This window comes from Ammodytes marinus, assembly GCF_949987685.1.
Source record: "Ammodytes marinus genome assembly, chromosome: 22".
In the NCBI taxonomy this organism is placed as follows: Eukaryota; Metazoa; Chordata; class Actinopteri; order Uranoscopiformes; family Ammodytidae; genus Ammodytes; species Ammodytes marinus.
The window spans coordinates 12,868,183-12,886,605 of NC_137226.1; the positions used below are offsets into that span (position 1 = coordinate 12,868,183).

The 18,423-nt window shown below is 42.8% G+C and overlaps 1 protein-coding gene across 1 annotated transcript in view; it reads left to right on the forward strand.

The window, feature by feature from the left end:
- Positions 1 to 4,836: 4,836 nt before the first annotated feature.
- Positions 4,837 to 18,423, forward strand: part of dock4b (dedicator of cytokinesis 4b) — a 114,374-nt gene continuing 100,787 nt past the window's right edge. Inside the window, exon 1 of the mRNA XM_080051128.1 lies at positions 4,837 to 5,028. Coding sequence (XP_079907254.1) covers positions 4,992 to 5,028 — 37 coding nt within the window. The 5' untranslated portion in view covers positions 4,837 to 4,991. The remainder of the gene's footprint in view (positions 5,029 to 18,423) is intronic.

Sequence of the window (18,423 nt, forward strand, 5' to 3'; positions counted from 1 at the left end):
TTTGATGTGAAGGCCCAGGGGAGAGGATGGGAAAGCAAAGTCAAGCTGGATCTGAAGATGCTTCTCTGTCATTCATTTTGTTCAAATGGAGTCAAGAATAATGATCGGATATATGACATCACAGAGTTTTTAATTGGTTTTGGTGGATTTTTTTTTATAACCAAATCCTAAACTAATGACAATCTCGGCATCGTCTCGAAAAACAAATGCAATTTCACTCCGTCTTTTCTCGAACTCAGAAAAAGAGGACTTGGATTTTTTTTTCCAAGACCAGTCAATTCTACAACTGCTGGGATGTGACATAATACATACACGCATATAGTATATAAACATACTGTATAGTGTAGGCAAAAAACATTGTTAGCAGTTTAGGTGGTTTTGAATACAACACCGTTGTTGACACACATAATATAATTTTGTTATCTCATTCTTCCATTCTATCTAAATTCTTGTTCATAGTTCTTTCTAAATTGTCTTCTATACCCATACACAAAACTGCTGTTTCTTGCATATGTTTAATCCATATGTATTCGACAATGTGTGTCTGTGTGTGTGTACATGGCCATGTTTACTTTGGATTCCCATGTCTGTGTGGATATGCATGGCCTTTTATGGATGGATTATATCCTAAGAAGGTATTACACATAAAATAGAAAGAGCCAATGCTTAATCCCCATCGATGCTACGGTAAACGTGCCAATAATATGATTGCACTGTAAATAATGGCGGCCACCATCCATGTCTATGAGAAGGTCCTTCGTCAGGGACATTGCTGTTGTTAAATGCTGTCTTCATATGGTACAATGCACAGAGAAGTGTTGTTTTCCTTGCAAGGCACAGCCTATTTCCATGGTTATATTTAGAGTCTATTTTTTTCTGCTGGAGATGAGGATGTATCCTGCTGCGCTTGAGCTGAGGGAGGCATATGTTTTTTCCCCCCACCTGACCTACACTTCCTGGTGTGAATTAAATCAAAGCTGAGGAGTGCTGAGAAGAGGTAGGCACTGGTCTCTTGAGATAAGGCGCTGTCATTTTTACTCCAGCTTGCCCAGCAAAGTAAATCGACCTTGTGTGGTCTCACCTTTTAACAAATCAACCATCTGTAGTTTTAGTAGTTTGTTTGCCAAAGGGGCACTCCAAGTAAAGGAGAACAAAAATAAAAAAGACATGAAAAAGAAACCAGGGTTGGCCCTAATTGAAAGCTGAAAGCTCTATGTCCTTAAACTGCATTGGCCATGCCGTCCCACATCTCCTTTTGTCATATATAACTTGTTCATGTTCCAACAGCAATGGGCTCATGGCTGAAACTAAGGCAAAAGTACAAATCTCTTCTTTTTCTCTTCTCTTCACCCAATGCCATTTTTGATTCATGCGTCACAGATGTTGAGTTTATTTGTGGCCATGGGCCAGAGATGAAAAGGGGACGGTTCGTTGAGTGGCGGAAATGCTGAGCAATCTTCAGAGCCCATCTGGGGTATAGTGGGAACAAATGTCTGTCTGTGCATGGCAATGACAGACTCCATCTTCCCTCCATCATCTGCAGAGGTACTCGCAACTATTTGACGGCCTTCAGGTAACATATGGGTCCCACTGATGTAACCCGGCGCAAACAGTGAAAAGATAGGTCACTTCTGATCCCCTCTTCTTCCTTTTTTTATTTTCCATCTTCAGCTGCCATTTCATCATTCTCTGTGAGTCCCAACTTATACAGTATGGTTTCACAGACATCAAAAGGGAGGAAAATGTGACGATTAATATAAAGAGTGTTTGTATTTTAAGCCACTCTAGCAGCAGTGTCCTAGGTATGACATCATCGACTGGTCAACCTTTTGGTCAGTCAGCCCACACCTTAGGTCCATCCATATTCATGTTTCTCATTAGCTATTGGGTGAATTGTCATCTTGATTTGTACAGACATTCCTGATTTCCTGATTATCCATCTAAAGACACATTTTCAATGTGCCCTCTTCGTGTTTAACGCTGTTACGCAAATCTTAGCATGCTAATGTGCTAAACAAATACGCTACAAACATTGGTAAAATTACCTCTTTAAACATCAGCATATCAACATTATTCAATATTTCTAATTATATTAAAACACACTAGGCTACATCATTTGAGTTAGGCCACATCCAGCTGAAGGCAGTCAACAGCGCTGTCATTCTGTCCCATTCCTTCGTTCTTGTTTACCTCGACATTCTTCACCACCTCTGTTGCAACCGAAATATTATGGCAGCCGAAGTTTGCGCAGTTCTTCAAAAATGTAGAACACAGTCTAGTGCACTCTCTGAAAGAGCACACTGACTCCAATATTCCCATCCTCGCAGGGATGAGTCCATGGGGTTTCTGTTTTACTTTGCTCCCCGGCTTATGATTTATTCATATGTAGAGTAGTACATTCCGACAAATCCCCCACACTCCACCCTATATACCGCCAACCCCCCACCTCTCCAATCAGAAATATCGAAGTCGGCCGCATGGGGATGAAGCAGATCAACGCACTGTAAAATGAATCCTGCTCTATCTGCTAATCCACTTTTTAATGAAATAGGCCTACTTTATACAATGGACTTTACTCGGAATACTGTTGTGTACAGCGACAGAAACAAGGGGACATGTGAACGCATGACGCTTGGAGACTGAGTACACAGTGTGTACTTTAACCTACAGAGCTGGCAGCAAGCCTCGGGTTCCTTGGCATATCCATTCATAATTCACCATGTAAACTACAAAGGTGGATGGGTAAGTGGACATGCAAACTATAGTGATGAGACAGAGAGAAGAGAGAGGCACATTTGACACTTCAAAGCATTTTAATGCACCATTTGCAACATGGGAAATGAACACACATTAGAATGGCTTTTTTCCCACCAAAAAATAAATCCTTTGTACTCAAACACAACACCAGCTACACCCACACAGATATAGGGTATAAAATAAAAAGTAGGTGGGAGGAGGAGTATGGGTGCTGTGGATGTATAAGATGGTGAGGACAGCAGCAGGCTCATAAAAAATGTGTGACATTGGTTGTGCATGAACTCACCCACAAGCAACACAGACATGTACAAACTCACACACACAACTTGTGCACGTAAAGGCTACACACGGTTGAGAGCTGTGTGTTTTAACTTTCATTTTGACTGTGGAACCCCCTCCAGTTTTCTGCCTGCTCTCATATATTTTTCATGCACCAGTTGTCCCAGTAGAAGGGCTGTGTCCAAGAGAGGATACTCCACTTTTACAAGGTCATGCTGTATAATAATAGGTTACCTTGATTGTGAAAGAATAAGTCTGTTTAGCTCTTTCTTTCTTTCTGTCCAAATATAATAAATACAGTTATTTTGCTAGGGAAAATATTTATATTTAAAGTTAAATCGAAAACAGATTTTAATTTTAAATATTGTAAAAAATTAACTGGGAAGCCAATGTCTCTTGGAGAAAATTATTGCAACAAACCATTATAAAGTAGTAGCCTGGCACCGCCCGCCCATCTACTTCCGCTCAATTTTCATTTTCCTTCAGTAGTCACTGCGCAAAGTTCTGTACAAATGAAATTAAGTACTATGATCTGGTAGGACCAGGCAAATAAAGTAGCACATAACATGCATTTATGCATATATGCATTTGGAATTCCTTTCTATTACTATTTTTTTATATAATGTATTTTTATTTTATTTTGCATATTTTTTAGTCTTGTCATCAAAGGTTGAATGTGCCAAGTGTTTCCCTTGCCTATTAGAAAATACTTTGACAAAAAAAAATTAAACTACAAGTCCCATAATGCATTGCTCTCGTGTCTCGTCCATGGTCTCGCTGTGCTGGCGATGCCGCTGCATTCAAGTGCTCCTCGGGATTTTCTTTCTTACGTCCGACGCTTTAAATCTCAGCAGCAACTTGCAAAATCAAGTGGTTGTGAAATTAACAACAACGGGGCGTATTGGTGACTCTATTGTGTAACAAGAAATTATACAGCCCGCTACTTTGCAGTGTAATGGCAAGAATGAAGAGGTCTAATGTGAATTTCTTATAGGCTACCTTATAGGCTACTTTGTTTTAGATTCTGTCTTAACACTGTGTGCTCGGTGGATTTGAGACACCTGTGGTGATGGTCACAACTAGGGACGGATATTGTTCCTTTGGGGCCTATGGCAAACAATTGTTGAAACCCTATTTAACTTAGAAACGTTAAAAATAAGTGGCCAGGTTAAAAAAAAATATATATAGCTTTGCGGCTTGTTCTCTTTTAACTTTTAGCTTAGTAGCTCATATTTATCTCTTAAAAAATTGGTTAATGGTAGAGGTAGGCTACTAGCGCTTAAGCTTAGCCTGTGACTCTGCATTTGAGTTGTACATCATGTAGCCTATAGGTAATGTTGTGTTTGCCATTTTTAAATGTGAGCTACATCGTTTCAGTAACATGTGTTAACGTTTGGCTAGTGTTAAATGTGTGTTTGTGGAAATGGAAAACCATTAGGCCCAGGCCAACACCTACATAGGCTAATGCAAATACGTGTAATGATACAATTATGACAGGTGGACTAGTAGGCCTATTAACCCCCGCCGCAGCCTATAGTCTTATGATATAAAGTCAATATTTTCAAAACATCTTAAAATAGTTGGTGTAGGCTATGTTTTTTTTTTTGCTGAAAAGGCTGACATGAAGGTCAAAAATGCTAATACCAAATGTATAGGCTACATTTAAACATTCAGATATTGTTGCAGCTTTCGCGCTTTTCGCTGGGTCCTCCCAATTGCGTTGACCTCGTAATTTTCACATTTACGACAGCACTGGAAGGCAGCACCGTCTCCGTACCTCTACGAGCAGTGGCAGCAGCAGCAGCAGCAGCAGCGCTTTCTATCTCTGCGTTACCTAAACAATGACTCCTACTACAGACCGGAGGAAAGCACACCAATAGAATGCGTAGCACGGCGCCGAAACCCTGTATTTCGCTGCTATTCCGACCGCTCACTTAAATGTCCCGAGCGTAAACATGTGGATACCTACGGAACATGAGAAATACGGCGTCGGTAAGTTTATTGCCTTTATGTTTTCTATTTTCTTAAACTGCTGTCCTCTGCGTTCACTCACATTGAGCTGTAGGGCATGTGTTGATGGGGCTTTCTTGGGGTGAACTGTCTCCGCGAATGATGATTTTCCAGCAATGCGTATTGTTACAGCCTTTAGTGAATGTATTTTCTTCCTTTCACGTGAGGCAGCATCACAGCTCTATTTCAGACAGACTGCCAGTGATGAGAGCTTGGTTTTCATCTGACTGCCACATTGCCAAGCATAGGCTTGATAGGGTTGTCGCTCTGACCCCCCATGGTTCGCCGAACGAACAACCTCATTAATTTTGATGTGTTTTTTTTGTACTTTTACTTTGCACTATTTCCCCTTGCATTGTCCAGGAATATACTACTGTGTTTTTTTGGACTTGGGGTTCTTTGTATTTTTGCTTTATAGAGCTACTATGTTTGTTTGAATGGGGGTGAAAAAACCAGCTGCATATAGGCTACCACAGACATTCGCTGTAGGCTATGTCACTGTATATTTCGCTCGACCTCTGCCAATTTATCAAAAAGAAACACAAATGTGAGTAAGAACATAGAAGAGAGATCGTTTCTTTTTTTCTTTTTTACTATAGCCTTTGCGGGATTGAGATTGCTGTGGACCTCGAGAGGTCCTGGGAGTGTGTGTGTGTGTGTGTGAGTGTGTAGCCCATCCTTCAGTGCATTGTTCCAGGCTGACGGGGATCATACGCTGAAGTGAGACAAACAAGCGACAACAACGCAAACGATGCCAAATGTGTGTGTCTGTGTGAGGGGGTAAAATAAAAAAATCCCACACAGACTTTTTCTTCGTTGGTTTGGTTGGAATGTATTCTTTGCCTGTCTTCACCCACAATAAAAGGGGAGGGGGGGGGGGGGGTGCCTCATTGAGAGGCGGCTTAAATGCCTCATAATTATATTCCCCAGTGACACTGGTCTGCTCTGTGCGTGTGATGCTTTGCCCCCCACCCCCCTGAAAATGAGCCAATAATAATTTTGTGATCTTTGCAAGGGCGCCAGTAAAGAAAAGTGCCCAGTAAAACCCTCTTTAAACTACAATAACTGTAATTTGATAAGAGATTAGACATTTTCCCATTTCTGTTCCTTCTCTCTTGCACATGTATCCTCTCTGGTTGCATAATAATAAGACTGGCTAGCCTACCAACTTGAGTTGCTACCATGACCTGATATCAGTAAAGCACACTGAACCTGAAGCTAGCCTTTGGCCTCGCTCATCCTCATCACACTCTGCGGTCTGGTCACTTGACCGCTCTTGCTTAATTTTTCCCCTTGTGTATAGACTTGTTTCCCTTCTCCTGTCTGTATAAGTGCTATAAACCTGACCTATAGTCACCACTCAATTACTGTGTATATTGTATCATACTTAATCCTGTGCAGGGCAGAGTCCTCTAGAGCCCCTGTAGCTTGCATAGTTTGATGGGGCCAAATGGATTTAGCCCATTTAGCTTTTTTTTAAACCCCCCTCGTCAAAGTTCACTCGGCTCGATGAAGACATTTATTTTGAAGGCTAGATGTTCGCCATTGTTCCCAAACGGCAAGAGAAGGGTGGGTGGGGGACCCTCTTTAATTGGATTAAGGCTCTTTATCCCACGTCTTTTCTCAATAACAGCAATAAGACTCGTTTAATTGGCTGTGATTTATTTCTAAAGACATGCTTTGGCAGCAGTGTGTTTTTTTTGTGGCCTATTCCTTTTTTTTTGAGGAAGGAACTGGGATGTTTTCCTGTTGTGAAATTCAGGTTATGTGATACACACAGACACAGACACAGACAGACAGACAGACAGACAGACACACAGACACAGATATGATGAGATGATGATTTGGCAGCACAGGTTAGCAACTTTAATGTTAGGAAAAGGTTGATGTACTTTTTGTCTTTGGTTTTCTCTGAACTGTACAATCTCTTCTCTTGACTTGTAAATGTGAAATATACTGTATATTTCCTTTTGAGTGCCTATAGCTTTTTCCCAAACTGCCACACTTGAAGTCAAGGGTGAGAAGCCAGGCCGTCATAGGGATGATTAAGGCGTGAATATCGCTTTAAAATGTGGATAACGGTGCATATTTTCGGAGAGTCTTTCTACTGTATCTCCGTTATAAACACATAAAATGACAGGTAGTACGAATGAAAAAGGGAGCTTGAGAGGAGTTCAAACACTGGTTACTTTCTCCCTAGTGCACAGCTGGATAGACACTGAATGAAGTGAGTGTAAATGTTTGATTTAGCTAACTTGCAAACATTTGCTAAATGCAGCTCTCTCTCCCAATTCCTTATTTCTGAAAGATGTGAAGCTGTTCCGACTAACACTTCTGATGCAGTACACACTGGGCACCTTAAAACCTTAACACAAACGTTTCCAAAGTAGCCCAGCACAAGTACTTCAGCATTCAAGTAATCCCAATATTTTTGCTTAAATGTTTGCGTAATGTTATTACACAAGACAAGGCAAAGTGGTCTCCAGATTGTTCTCCACTTATTTTATTGGCAGGACTAAAAGGTTAACCAAATGTTTACCCCCGTTTCAAAATAAACTCACATCAGTATTTGACCATTGATTCCAAGATGGAGTCTCATCCAGGTGGGGAACAGCTGTTTTCCTTTCCACCATTCTTCACAACCCGTTGAAAAACATTACCTCAAAATAAATGGTGCTGTGCTAAATTACACCTCAGTAGAATTAACATTGTCTGTCCACACATCTGCTTTTACTTCTCCGCTCAGTCCCGTCAAGTCGTTCATGAATATCCATGCTGTAGAATTACCGTGATATCTAAATATTGGTACAAGAAACTCCCTGTCTTAACCATTTTAAATGTGATCTCCTCCAGGTGCTTTAAGTGAACAATTTATCCCCAGTTGACGGGGCAGGCTGGCTTACTGAAAGGGCTTGGATTCCTGAGGGGGGAATTTGATCTTTGGCTAAAATTTTAGATGGAGATCAGAACTTCTCACTCTCTCTAATTGGAAGGTTGTGGCGTTTGATGTCGATTCGCCTTCCTCGCGAGGCGCGGACCGGGGGAGGCGCTGCCATTGATGAAATATGAATGGACTCAAGGCCAGTTGATGTTAAGGCGCCCATTAGCCCACCGGTGGAGTGATTACTGTATTTTAACCTGAAGCGAGAAGCTTGGAAGATTGATAAGATGATGTTAATATCTGTCTTATAAATCGACATGGGATACAGGGATGTTAGATTGAACCAAGAAGGAGCATATTTAAGTCAGGCTTTTCGAGCACAACGATATGTTATGGTGGCGTTTCAATGATGGAGGTAACAGAGGATAAAAGGAGGCATAAACTCAGACGGTGAAGGCTTGAGATAACTGAATGTTGGATGCCAGACATATAAGAATGTCTTTTCCATGTCTCCACAAGGGCATGATGGACGAATACTGTCACAAATGTCACTGAAGACAAACCGTCTTTGACTCAGTCACAGGCTACACCACGTCGTGCTGCAGGCTGCATCGTGTCATGTTAAGAGTTAATGCTGTAGACAGAAAGACAGACAGAGAGAGTGAGTGAGGCCTTTCTCCTCATTAAGGCCCTTTGATACAACCAATCAAGCATGTCATTGCTCATCATAATTTCGAAACATAATTAAACCATTTTAACGAGCTGTTTTGCATCGGCATGCGTGCAAGTGGAACATGGAATACTCCACCGATGGCCAATGAAGCTTGATTTAGCGTGCATCCCTGTTTTCATTCTTGAGAGTGCAATGGAAAAAGCATGTACTGTATCAGCAGCACAAGATGAAGAAGAAGACAGAACGGAGCAGCGGCCTTATTGAATGTTCCTGCTGGAGGCCTGCTGGCTGCGATGGAGAGGCCAATTTGGATCCTAAGGGTTTCCCTGCTTTCCCATGGCTGACATCGCTGGCTCCCTCCCTAGGGGGGTTGTCGTCGCTGCAGTTGATGGGGGGGATGGTTATGGGGATTTGAGGGTTCTGGCGCGTGTCAGGGGTGGACTCATTGTCGCGGGGTGTCGGCCTTGCCCTGTTACCCCCAAATTCAACCTCCTCCGTTACACACAAACACACACACACACTCCACAGGGGATTAGCAGGTTGTTTTGGAGGGGGGTCCCGAGGCCCATTCCACCATTATACCCATGATTCCCTAATGCAGCAAGCCCCTAGGGCGATGTATAGGAGAGGGCGGGGGGAGAAGGAGGCGTGGCGAGATGAAGCCTACCAGCTTGTAATTGCTTCCTCGCCCCCTGCCTCCTCCTCGTCTCCATCTGCAGAGATAGCTCCCCTTCTCCTCTCTGCACATTTGCACACACACACACACTCTCAGGCCAGTGCGATCACTCATCCCCGGGAGGAGACTGTAGGATGCTCCCACGTGGTTTGAACAGATGCAGAAAATAAGCCAAATAGAAAGCTAGAAAATGAACCACTCAGCCCACTCTACTATAAACAAGCTGCTCCCCATGGAGTGTGTGCATCATGTGTGGGTTAAATAAATCTACGTGTGACATATGACTGGCTCAGTGAGCCTTTTCTATTCATTGCTGAATCACTCTTGACAATAATAGTTGCACAAGCCTGGCCCGAGACGTGAGGACAGAGTTGGAAATATGCCACCGCTGGTCTGTTGTTTTATCCAATCAAACCATGCTCTACTTATTACGGAGAGCGCAATTATGAAAGAAAACACACAGCGCAAACAAACATTGCCTGTTTGTTTGGATTCAGCAAAACCATACGCGGGAAAGAGACGTGATTGTGTGTCATCCCTGTTTTGTGGAAGGGAAAATATTTGATCTCTTCTTTGCTAAATGCACATCCTTCCAGCTTCTTCGTCAGCACACACTATCATGGGATACACTTCTGAATCCCATTGGAGTTGGCGACCCAAGCAAGCCATTATGCTGTTATTGTCTTCCCACATCCGTGTATAATTTAGGAACAGGCATTTCCAGGGCAGTGGCAGTCTAGCGATCTAGCTTTAAGGAAGATGATGCTTCTACTCAGATATGGCAGAGTGATCTCCAGTTTATTAGAATGCATGAGGGCCATTATTTCCCATTGGCTTGATGTGAATTATTGGTTTGAATTGCTCGTCTGCTCTGCACACTGCCTTTAGAGCTGAAACAATTAGTTGATTAAAGCTGCGGTATATGATTTCTGATTGGTCAAAAGTTAACATGAGCTGACACTTTGACCAATCAGAGCGAGGCTCCGATTCTCTGGTCTTATTGGCTGTTGGGACTGTCCATTCACTTTGGCACGACTTTGTTGGTGTAGAGCATGTCAGGGAGGGACCATAGGGGAGGGACCAAAGAGAACAAGTGGAGCGGTTGAGGTATTTGGATTCAAATCTCTATCCCAACTACCATTTTCTCCCCAAATCCTCCAGCCCAGCTTTAATGAGTAAGTCGATAAAAAAAAAATCAACTATTTTGATAATTCATTAATAGTTTGTTATTTTTTGAATAAAAACGCTCCATAAAATGTGAGGATCTACAGTTTCTCTTTGTCATATACAATAGAAATACTCAAAAGTCGTCATTTGTTAAAAAGAACAAGACTTTGTTTTGAAGACATCTTGGCAGATTAATCTCAAATGAAAATAATTGGTAGTTGAAGTCCTTCACTGATGTCTTTAAAGTGAGAGGGCTTGTCTTTGTGTTTGATATACATTGCTGTAAGAATGACAAGAAAACAACGACACATTCAGATATGCATTTTGAAATGATTGGAACGTGACTTTCTGGTGATGAGATTTTCTTCACTGACGACACTGAAGGAAACTTGGTGGTGTTTGATACTATCCTTTTACTTTATTTTTATTTTGTCTAGCTCTACTGTTATGAAACACTCTGGTGCCTTTTGCAGCAAGCCCGCTGTGTTCCTCTGGTATCACTTCTCGATCCCTGCGTGAGGGAGGTTAATGGTTTATGTCCTATTAGGAATTCAGTAGCTTAACTGATCAGTGGCACTCCTGCAGTAGAGGCAAGGGTAGATTGTGTGTGTGTGTGTGTGTGTGTGTGCGCGCGCTTGTATTTTTGTCATTCATGTAGGGGCCGGGGGGAAAAAATGACTGACATGCCATTTTCATAAACGAAGGGCATCTGCCTGTGACAATCACGGTGATTGGCGGGTAAGGAGAGCTGTTCATGCACCGAGACACGCTTGTTGTTTTTTTCAGCGCTCATTTGCGGCAGAAAATATGATTTCCCTGACCAGCACTGGTCCAGCATTGGTTATAGCGCTGCTGTAACCCAGGCTTACATGTATTGACCATAAAGGAAGTGTACATTGATTTTGTGTGCGTGACCCATTGCCATCACAATAACCCTCAAGGCATCCATTTCCCCCCGTAAACCCTGGCTTTAGTAATAGCTGAGCTTTATTCATTGTTAACACGCTAATATAAAGGGGTGGTTATGGTCGGTTCAGGTTAAGTCTTTTATCATTAATCTATTATTGATGTTTAATAAAGTGTCAAGGCTTGCTTAAAGGATAGATGCATAATTTACCAATGTGAAGAGGTAATGGTTGTCTGCGTCTTGTCTTCAATTACCATGTTAATTCTTGAATATAGAATTAGCCTTTTAACACTGTCATTCACACAGTCACAGTGGGGGATGTGTAACCGAGAGGAGGCTTTTGGTCCAGTTCTTTGTTTTTGCTCTGCAGCGTAACGTATTTCTCTCCGGGACGATTCACCCTCATCAGGCTAAAATCTTCATCGGGGCAGTTCTTCCCCAGAGCCCATTTCCCCCCCCAAATATGAACCCCTTGTTGGTTAACGATGAGACAAGGGACAATGATCACTTTTATCAGCAAACATTATACTGCTTCCTTACCACCAATATCTAATACACATTGGTTTGATGCAGTTGACATAACTGTTCTCGAATCAGTTGTACTAAGTTGTAATGGGAGGGAGGGGCATTTGTCATACTTTGGGAGTCTCCAGTTACACCAGGGACCCATATTAATGTTGAAAAAAGTGTTTGCAATATTTTGCACATTGAATAGTTTTTAAGCGCTAGATAGCCCGACCTATAAAGGATTTTCAAGGCCAGAGAACAGATTTCATAAATCATCAGCTTAGTGTGAATGGAATGCCACAACAGAGGACTTAGAAATAAATTTGTGGACGTGGCCTGAATAACTGAGCAGCGTAGCCAAGGTGCCTCAAACAAAGAGTGTGTCCCTAAAAAGAAGTGCAGCTAAACTCTCCAACAGTCCCTCTGAAAAAGCATCACTGTCCAAGTACGGGTCACTGAGGACACTGGGAGTTAATCAGCGGGGCTACAGACAGTCAGGAATAATGTCAGCGTGAGAGACACACAGGCAGAGCAAGAGGTGGAATAAGTCTTAGACACAAAGCTCATTGCTTGACCTTGACTCGGGCGTTAACACACACACACAGTACTGTCCACACACCTGTCTGGCCTCATCCCTTCCCTCTCTCCTCTCCTTTTTTCTTCTTCTTGTAGTGCCCTGATTAAACGGAAATGCATTATTTCTGGTGTAGAAATTGGATCCTTTTGTTTTCTTTTTCCCCTCTTTGCATCCCTTTTTTTTCTTTCTATCCAGCAGCGCATTCCTGCAGAGTGAATTGTTTCCAGAGACAGCAGGTCACGCTGTGATGACCCTTATCTCACTTTCTGCCTCATTCTTCTATCGCTCGCCCGGTCCTTTTCTGTCTGCCCTTTTTTCAATTCCTTTCTTTCCGTAGCCCACTTCCTTCTATCTGTGCTACAGTCTGTTCCACCTTTATCTCCCTTCCACCTGTCTCTTTCATTTTTTCCCCACACCTTCCCTCCTCTCGATCTATACTCACCTGTCCTAGATTTCCCAAGATACTGTGTGTGTGTGTGTGTGTGTGTGTGTGTGTGTGTGTGTGTGTGTGTGCCTCTTGTTGTGTATCCAATATTTTGTGTACTCTCCACAATACATTCATGTTTGTGGTTGTGCTTTTGTTGTGTGTGTGTGTGTGTGTGTATCTCATGTGAGTTTGTATGCATGGGTCCATGTTTGATATTGTATTTCTGTATGTGTTTGTGTGTGTGTGTGTGTGTGTGTGTGCGCGTTTGCAGCAGCCTCAGTGGACTGGAAATCTGAAGATGATAAAGCACTACAGACGCCCCACAAGGCTTTGGAGTGGAGCTGTAGCTACGGCAGATGTTGTGCATCTTTTTTGTTGTGCTACATACGACACTCCCCGTCAAATCCCATTGAACACGTTTCCTTTTTAATGGAAGCGTATATATCATTCTAAAAGGAGATTTTGAAGACTCCGAAGCTATCGTCATCGATGTCACTATTTTGAAAATATCAAGAGATGACGTTTTTCTATAGTAAGCTACACCAAAACAGGGATATGCTATAACTGAATCACATTCCACATCATTAGCGGGAGGAAGCAGGCTTTCTGCCTGGAAGAGATGCACTCTAAGCCTCAGTCTTTTATTGCTATATGTATAGCAATCAATAGCATATTATCCTTTCAGGTCTGTAATAAGACCATTGCTTTTGAAGTGTATATAGCAGGCAAACAGATGGCATCATGTTCACGTTTCCCTGAGTTTAGTTCTCTGTCTCATTGTGTTTGTTCTCTTTATGGCCTCTGTACCTGTTTTATCAGTGTTTTCTTAACAAAGTAGACATAAAAGGACATAAGAATGGCACTGCAGCCTCGTCATTTATGCTCTGCTGTTGATAAATCACAGTCTATAAAATGCTGTGGTGTAAATTTAGTTGGCTTATCTTGTTGAGCTATCCATTTATCTCCCTATTTTTTTTGGTCCATCTCACATTCTTTGAACACATCATTTGAAGAAGGGGTTTAGTCGTGGTTATTATTAATGAAAAAGTATTAATTGACCACTTAAAAATGTCCACTGCAAATAGAGATGCCTGCACACATACACCTCTGGTATGCCATATATTTAGCAGTATAATATTGACTGTGGGCTCATGAGCTGTGGCGGTTGCATTGATTGGTTTAGATCCCTCACATTGGGAGGATCAGCTGCTGCTGCTTGGCTGACTTCTGGGGGCAGGAGGCTCTCTGACCTTGGCTGCCGTTAGCTGCTTATTACCTGCTGTGTGTGTGTGTGTGTGTGTGTGTGTGTGTGTGTGTGTGTGTGTGTGTGTGTGTGTGTGTGTGTGTGTGTGTGTGTCATACTGCAGTTGAATCAGTGTGTATACGGGCTGCTCTCTCTACCTTTGATCTTTGTGCTTGTGTTTGTGTCAGCGATCTGTTTCCTGCTCTTGATCGGCCTGGCTCTCTCTCTGCATGTCAACCTGCTGCATGCGAGGCGCTGGCTTACCGCCCGGCCTCCTCACCTATTTTCCCTCTGTCAGCCTCCCCTCACTTCCTCTCTCTTGCCCCGCGCGTAGAAAACAAAACCCAGTTTAATGTCAGGTTGACTTTCGAAAGGGCTTTTCATTGCCGCTCGCTTTCGTCACAGCTGTCTTTCTTCTTTTTCTTTTTTTTCTCATTCAATATGAGTCTGAAGTGTAGAGGCAGATTGCAATTGATTTTTGGCACGCAAGACTGCTCAGCTGATTGAAATAGCTTTATTCTATATAGCGTAGGATGTAGAGTATTCTGCGTGTGGCCTTTCCCTTCATTGAGATTCATGGGGGCAAAAGAACAGGGGAGTTACAACTTTGAGATGAGACTTACTCCAGTCTTGGCGACAAAGCTCCGAAATATGATTACTTGGTAAACCATCAGCTTCTCCCCGGCTGAACGATTCTTATGTATTTTGAAAATTAATTGTGTGGGTGTTGTAGAGTGCCGTTGCCTCAGAGAGAGAGAGAGAGAGAGAGCCTGTTTAATTCATAAGGTTGACTAAACTTCCAACTGCGACCCATTTCACTTCTTCACATCTCCTCTTTTCAACACAAAGCGTTCTTCTGGGAATGTTGCTATTTGGAAGGTTTATCCAGTTAAGAGGAAAGCCTTCAAACCATGCAGAGACAGAAACAAACTTCTAAGTTAAAACGTTTGTCTTGAATTAATAATCCCCACAACATCTGAGCCTGCTGAAATCATTTAGTTTTTTGTTGGTCTGAAGGGAGAAGACCAAGTGTTTTCCCTGCTTCCTGACTCGTTGATTGAATGAGGCCTTTTCAGCCTTCTTCTAGCAACACCAAAGATTAGCATCGCAGTGCATTTTACGGTTTGCTTTGTTAGTGCTTCTTTTTCTGAAAGTTGCGAAGACTTTCTGTTGATTCAGTAGCTCTGGTATTTTCGGCTCCTGCTGCCACTTCAGAAATAACTGCAAAGAGATGGAGTAGACATTTTGCGTGTTTTCGTATTGCTACACGAGTAGCTCAACATTGTCTCAAATAACCCTTTTTCGCTACATCTTGAACAGAGTTGCAGGAGAGTAGATTGATACCACTCTCATGTCTGTATGCTAAATATATAGCTGCATCCAGCTGATTGTGAGCCTAGCTTAGCATAACAATTTAAAGTGAAAACAGCTATTCTGGCTGTGTCCAGACGTTCCTGCACAAGAAACCAACTTTCAGATAACATGAAGCAACACAACACTAAACCACACTCCAGTATTGCTCCAGGCTCTCATATCGGTTTCTCTGTCCTCCCGCCAGCTGTTCCCCAAAAAAAGACCACATTTCAACCACAGTGGGGATTAGCTTGAAGTGGCCCCTGTTTGCCACAAGCCTGACCTCTCTCCGAGCATCCACCTGGCGTCTTTTATTTTCCTCTTCCCACCAGTCAGTCGCCCCCTCGGGGAAGGGAGTCTGAAGAACTAAAAGCGGAGAAGTGGCCCGGCTAAAAGCGGCTGAAATGGATCTCCTTTGTGTGGGGGTGAGAAGGGGAAATGCGGAAGGAAACCCCCCCACTGTGGAAACCTTTGTGTACTGGGTAAATGCACTTGATCTGGCTGATGATGGCGGATGGACACCTCGGGGGCAGAATGTTCAGCACAGAATAGGAGGAGGTGACTGGGGGGAGAAGAGATATTGTTTGCATGTATGCTGGCTATGCACACACAACAACATAGCAGCACAAAGCGTGATCCTATCGCAGCTAACCCCCTCCCATTGGATGGTTCTCATTCTTGGTGAGGCCTCTTGGCTATTCTTGCAAACAAGTAATTTGTGCGGGGAGCAGGCCTCAGATAAAATATACAGACGCTTGGCATGGAAATAGCACAGAAACTTGGATGTCAGTGAGAAAATGCCCACATTTACTGTATATGTTTCATATATGTTGACTGCGGACGGTTTTGTCGGTGAAGAGATATTGCAGTTGTGGGGGATTCTGTTTCATCCCCAAGGCCATCTGAATTTTGAAAAATAGCATCACTAATAGCCCAACTAGAATCATTTTCCCATTGAGTAATCTCGGCTGTTAGTGGATCAATAATGGAAATTTCTCTTAGGATCATGTATCCCCTGCCTATTTATCTACAGCCTAAATGACCTGTCATGGGTTTCATTTTGACCTTGATGGCCATCACACAGCCCACTATCATCTTCCAGCCTTTGGGCACTTTGAGCTTCTTGAAGAAAGACTGCTTTCATGTTGTTTCAGTTGTTTATCTTGAAAGACTACTGAGAGGGGGAAGGCGTAACATCAGTGATTTATGTCTCTTGTCTTGAATCCCATCCTCTTCTCCTCAGCGCCTCAAGAGCTCGCTGGTAAGCGGCTACAGCAGTGAAACTAGGCGTATTAGTTTCCCCCTCCCTCAAAAACAAACTTAATTGGGGTAGCGAAAAGAGCCAAACGCATTCTTCACAGCCAGGGATACATGTGAGTGGCTCTCGTGCAGCAGCCATTGCAGGATTTTAAAGCAGTACCGTGTGTCATCTTCCAAGATTCCAGAGATTCAAGATAATTTATTTGTCACATGCACAATGATTAGAGCAGCAGTCGTTGGCAATGACTCCCAGGCTCCCTTCAACAATGTAAAAATAAGAAAGTATAAGAGAAAGTGAAGAGACCTAAATAAACATGAGTTGGCAAAAAAAAAATTATTGTATAAGGTTCACAATATACAATGAAAATATACCATATATACAGATGTATATCCTGTCTCCCTCTCGGTTAACTCCGGCCAGCGCGGGTCTGCTGCTGTGCCGTGCTGACATAATGAGTATGGGGATGCTAAAAATACTGATGCACAAATGGAGCATGCTGCACTGCACACCTTTATGACATATGTTTCAGCAGAGCTGCTGATGCTGCTGTTGTCTCCCGGAGCAGAAAAAGGAAGACGTTCGGATGGAAAAAAAATGCAGCTGTTCCCTTTTGATCAGTGGACAGTAAGCTGGACCATATTAATGATTCATAGCTCATTCAAAATTCAGTGCAAATCCAGCTTTGTGCATTTACAATATTTACAGGTGCAAGGATGCCCCCAGTTAGACACTTCTTTGCATTCTGCGGCTGCATTTCCCTATAGCTTGCATTCAGTTCAAAGGTTAGTGTTATAATGCTAGTTATCGAGTGGGTGCTTGGAACCAGGCCATTGATTTGTAAGTGAATGTTTCCAGGCATCATCAGTAGTGATGCGTCACCCGTAAGCTCCCCCCGGGACCCTCATCTTGGACCACAGCCATAATCCTCTTTGCACAGGCTGTCCTAATGCACCAGTAACCTTTCTATCCCCACCACATCCTATAGTAAAACACACCGGCTACAGCTGTGGCCGTGAGAATACATGCAGTACACTAGGTGCATGTGTTTATACTGTATGTATAAGGCCAGTCTCTGATATTCTGACACCTAAATAAAGATATCCAATTAAGAATGTGAGAACCAAGTACTTTTAATGCCGAATGATGTTTTGAGGTTTTCACTTTACATGTGTGAAGAGCTTAGTGTGGTGTATTACTGTATATAGTTAACTGCATTAAATATTAGGGTTTTTCTAAAGTTTACTGAAAGTCAAGGTGATGTGGCCAATTGTATTTTTTTTTTGTCCATTCAATCAGTCCGAAGCTCAAATGATTTCAGTTTCCAAGTTCTCGAGTCAACCTTTTTAAAGCAGATGCTGGCCTTGCGGACAACGATGTGTCCCCTATATTGTATATGACTCTACTGATCTGCCAGGCTTTACACAGTACCACACAAAAGGAAGTAAAGGAGAACATGAAGGGAGAGAGAAAGGAAATGGGAAAAGACAGGTGGAATCGGGGAGAATCAGACAACACAGAACTTGATGGTTGATGGGCTGTCAATTGACGGTCCACACGGAGTTCCTCCTCAGAGTTGAGCTGCCCAGGCTGGCGGAACACCATCCCAGTGTGTCTTCATCTGCCCGTCTTGTGTTTCAGGAACTCTCTCCGTAGCTCATTAGAATCTTTATACTCTCCCCCCTCTCCCCGAGGGAGCACCACGCGT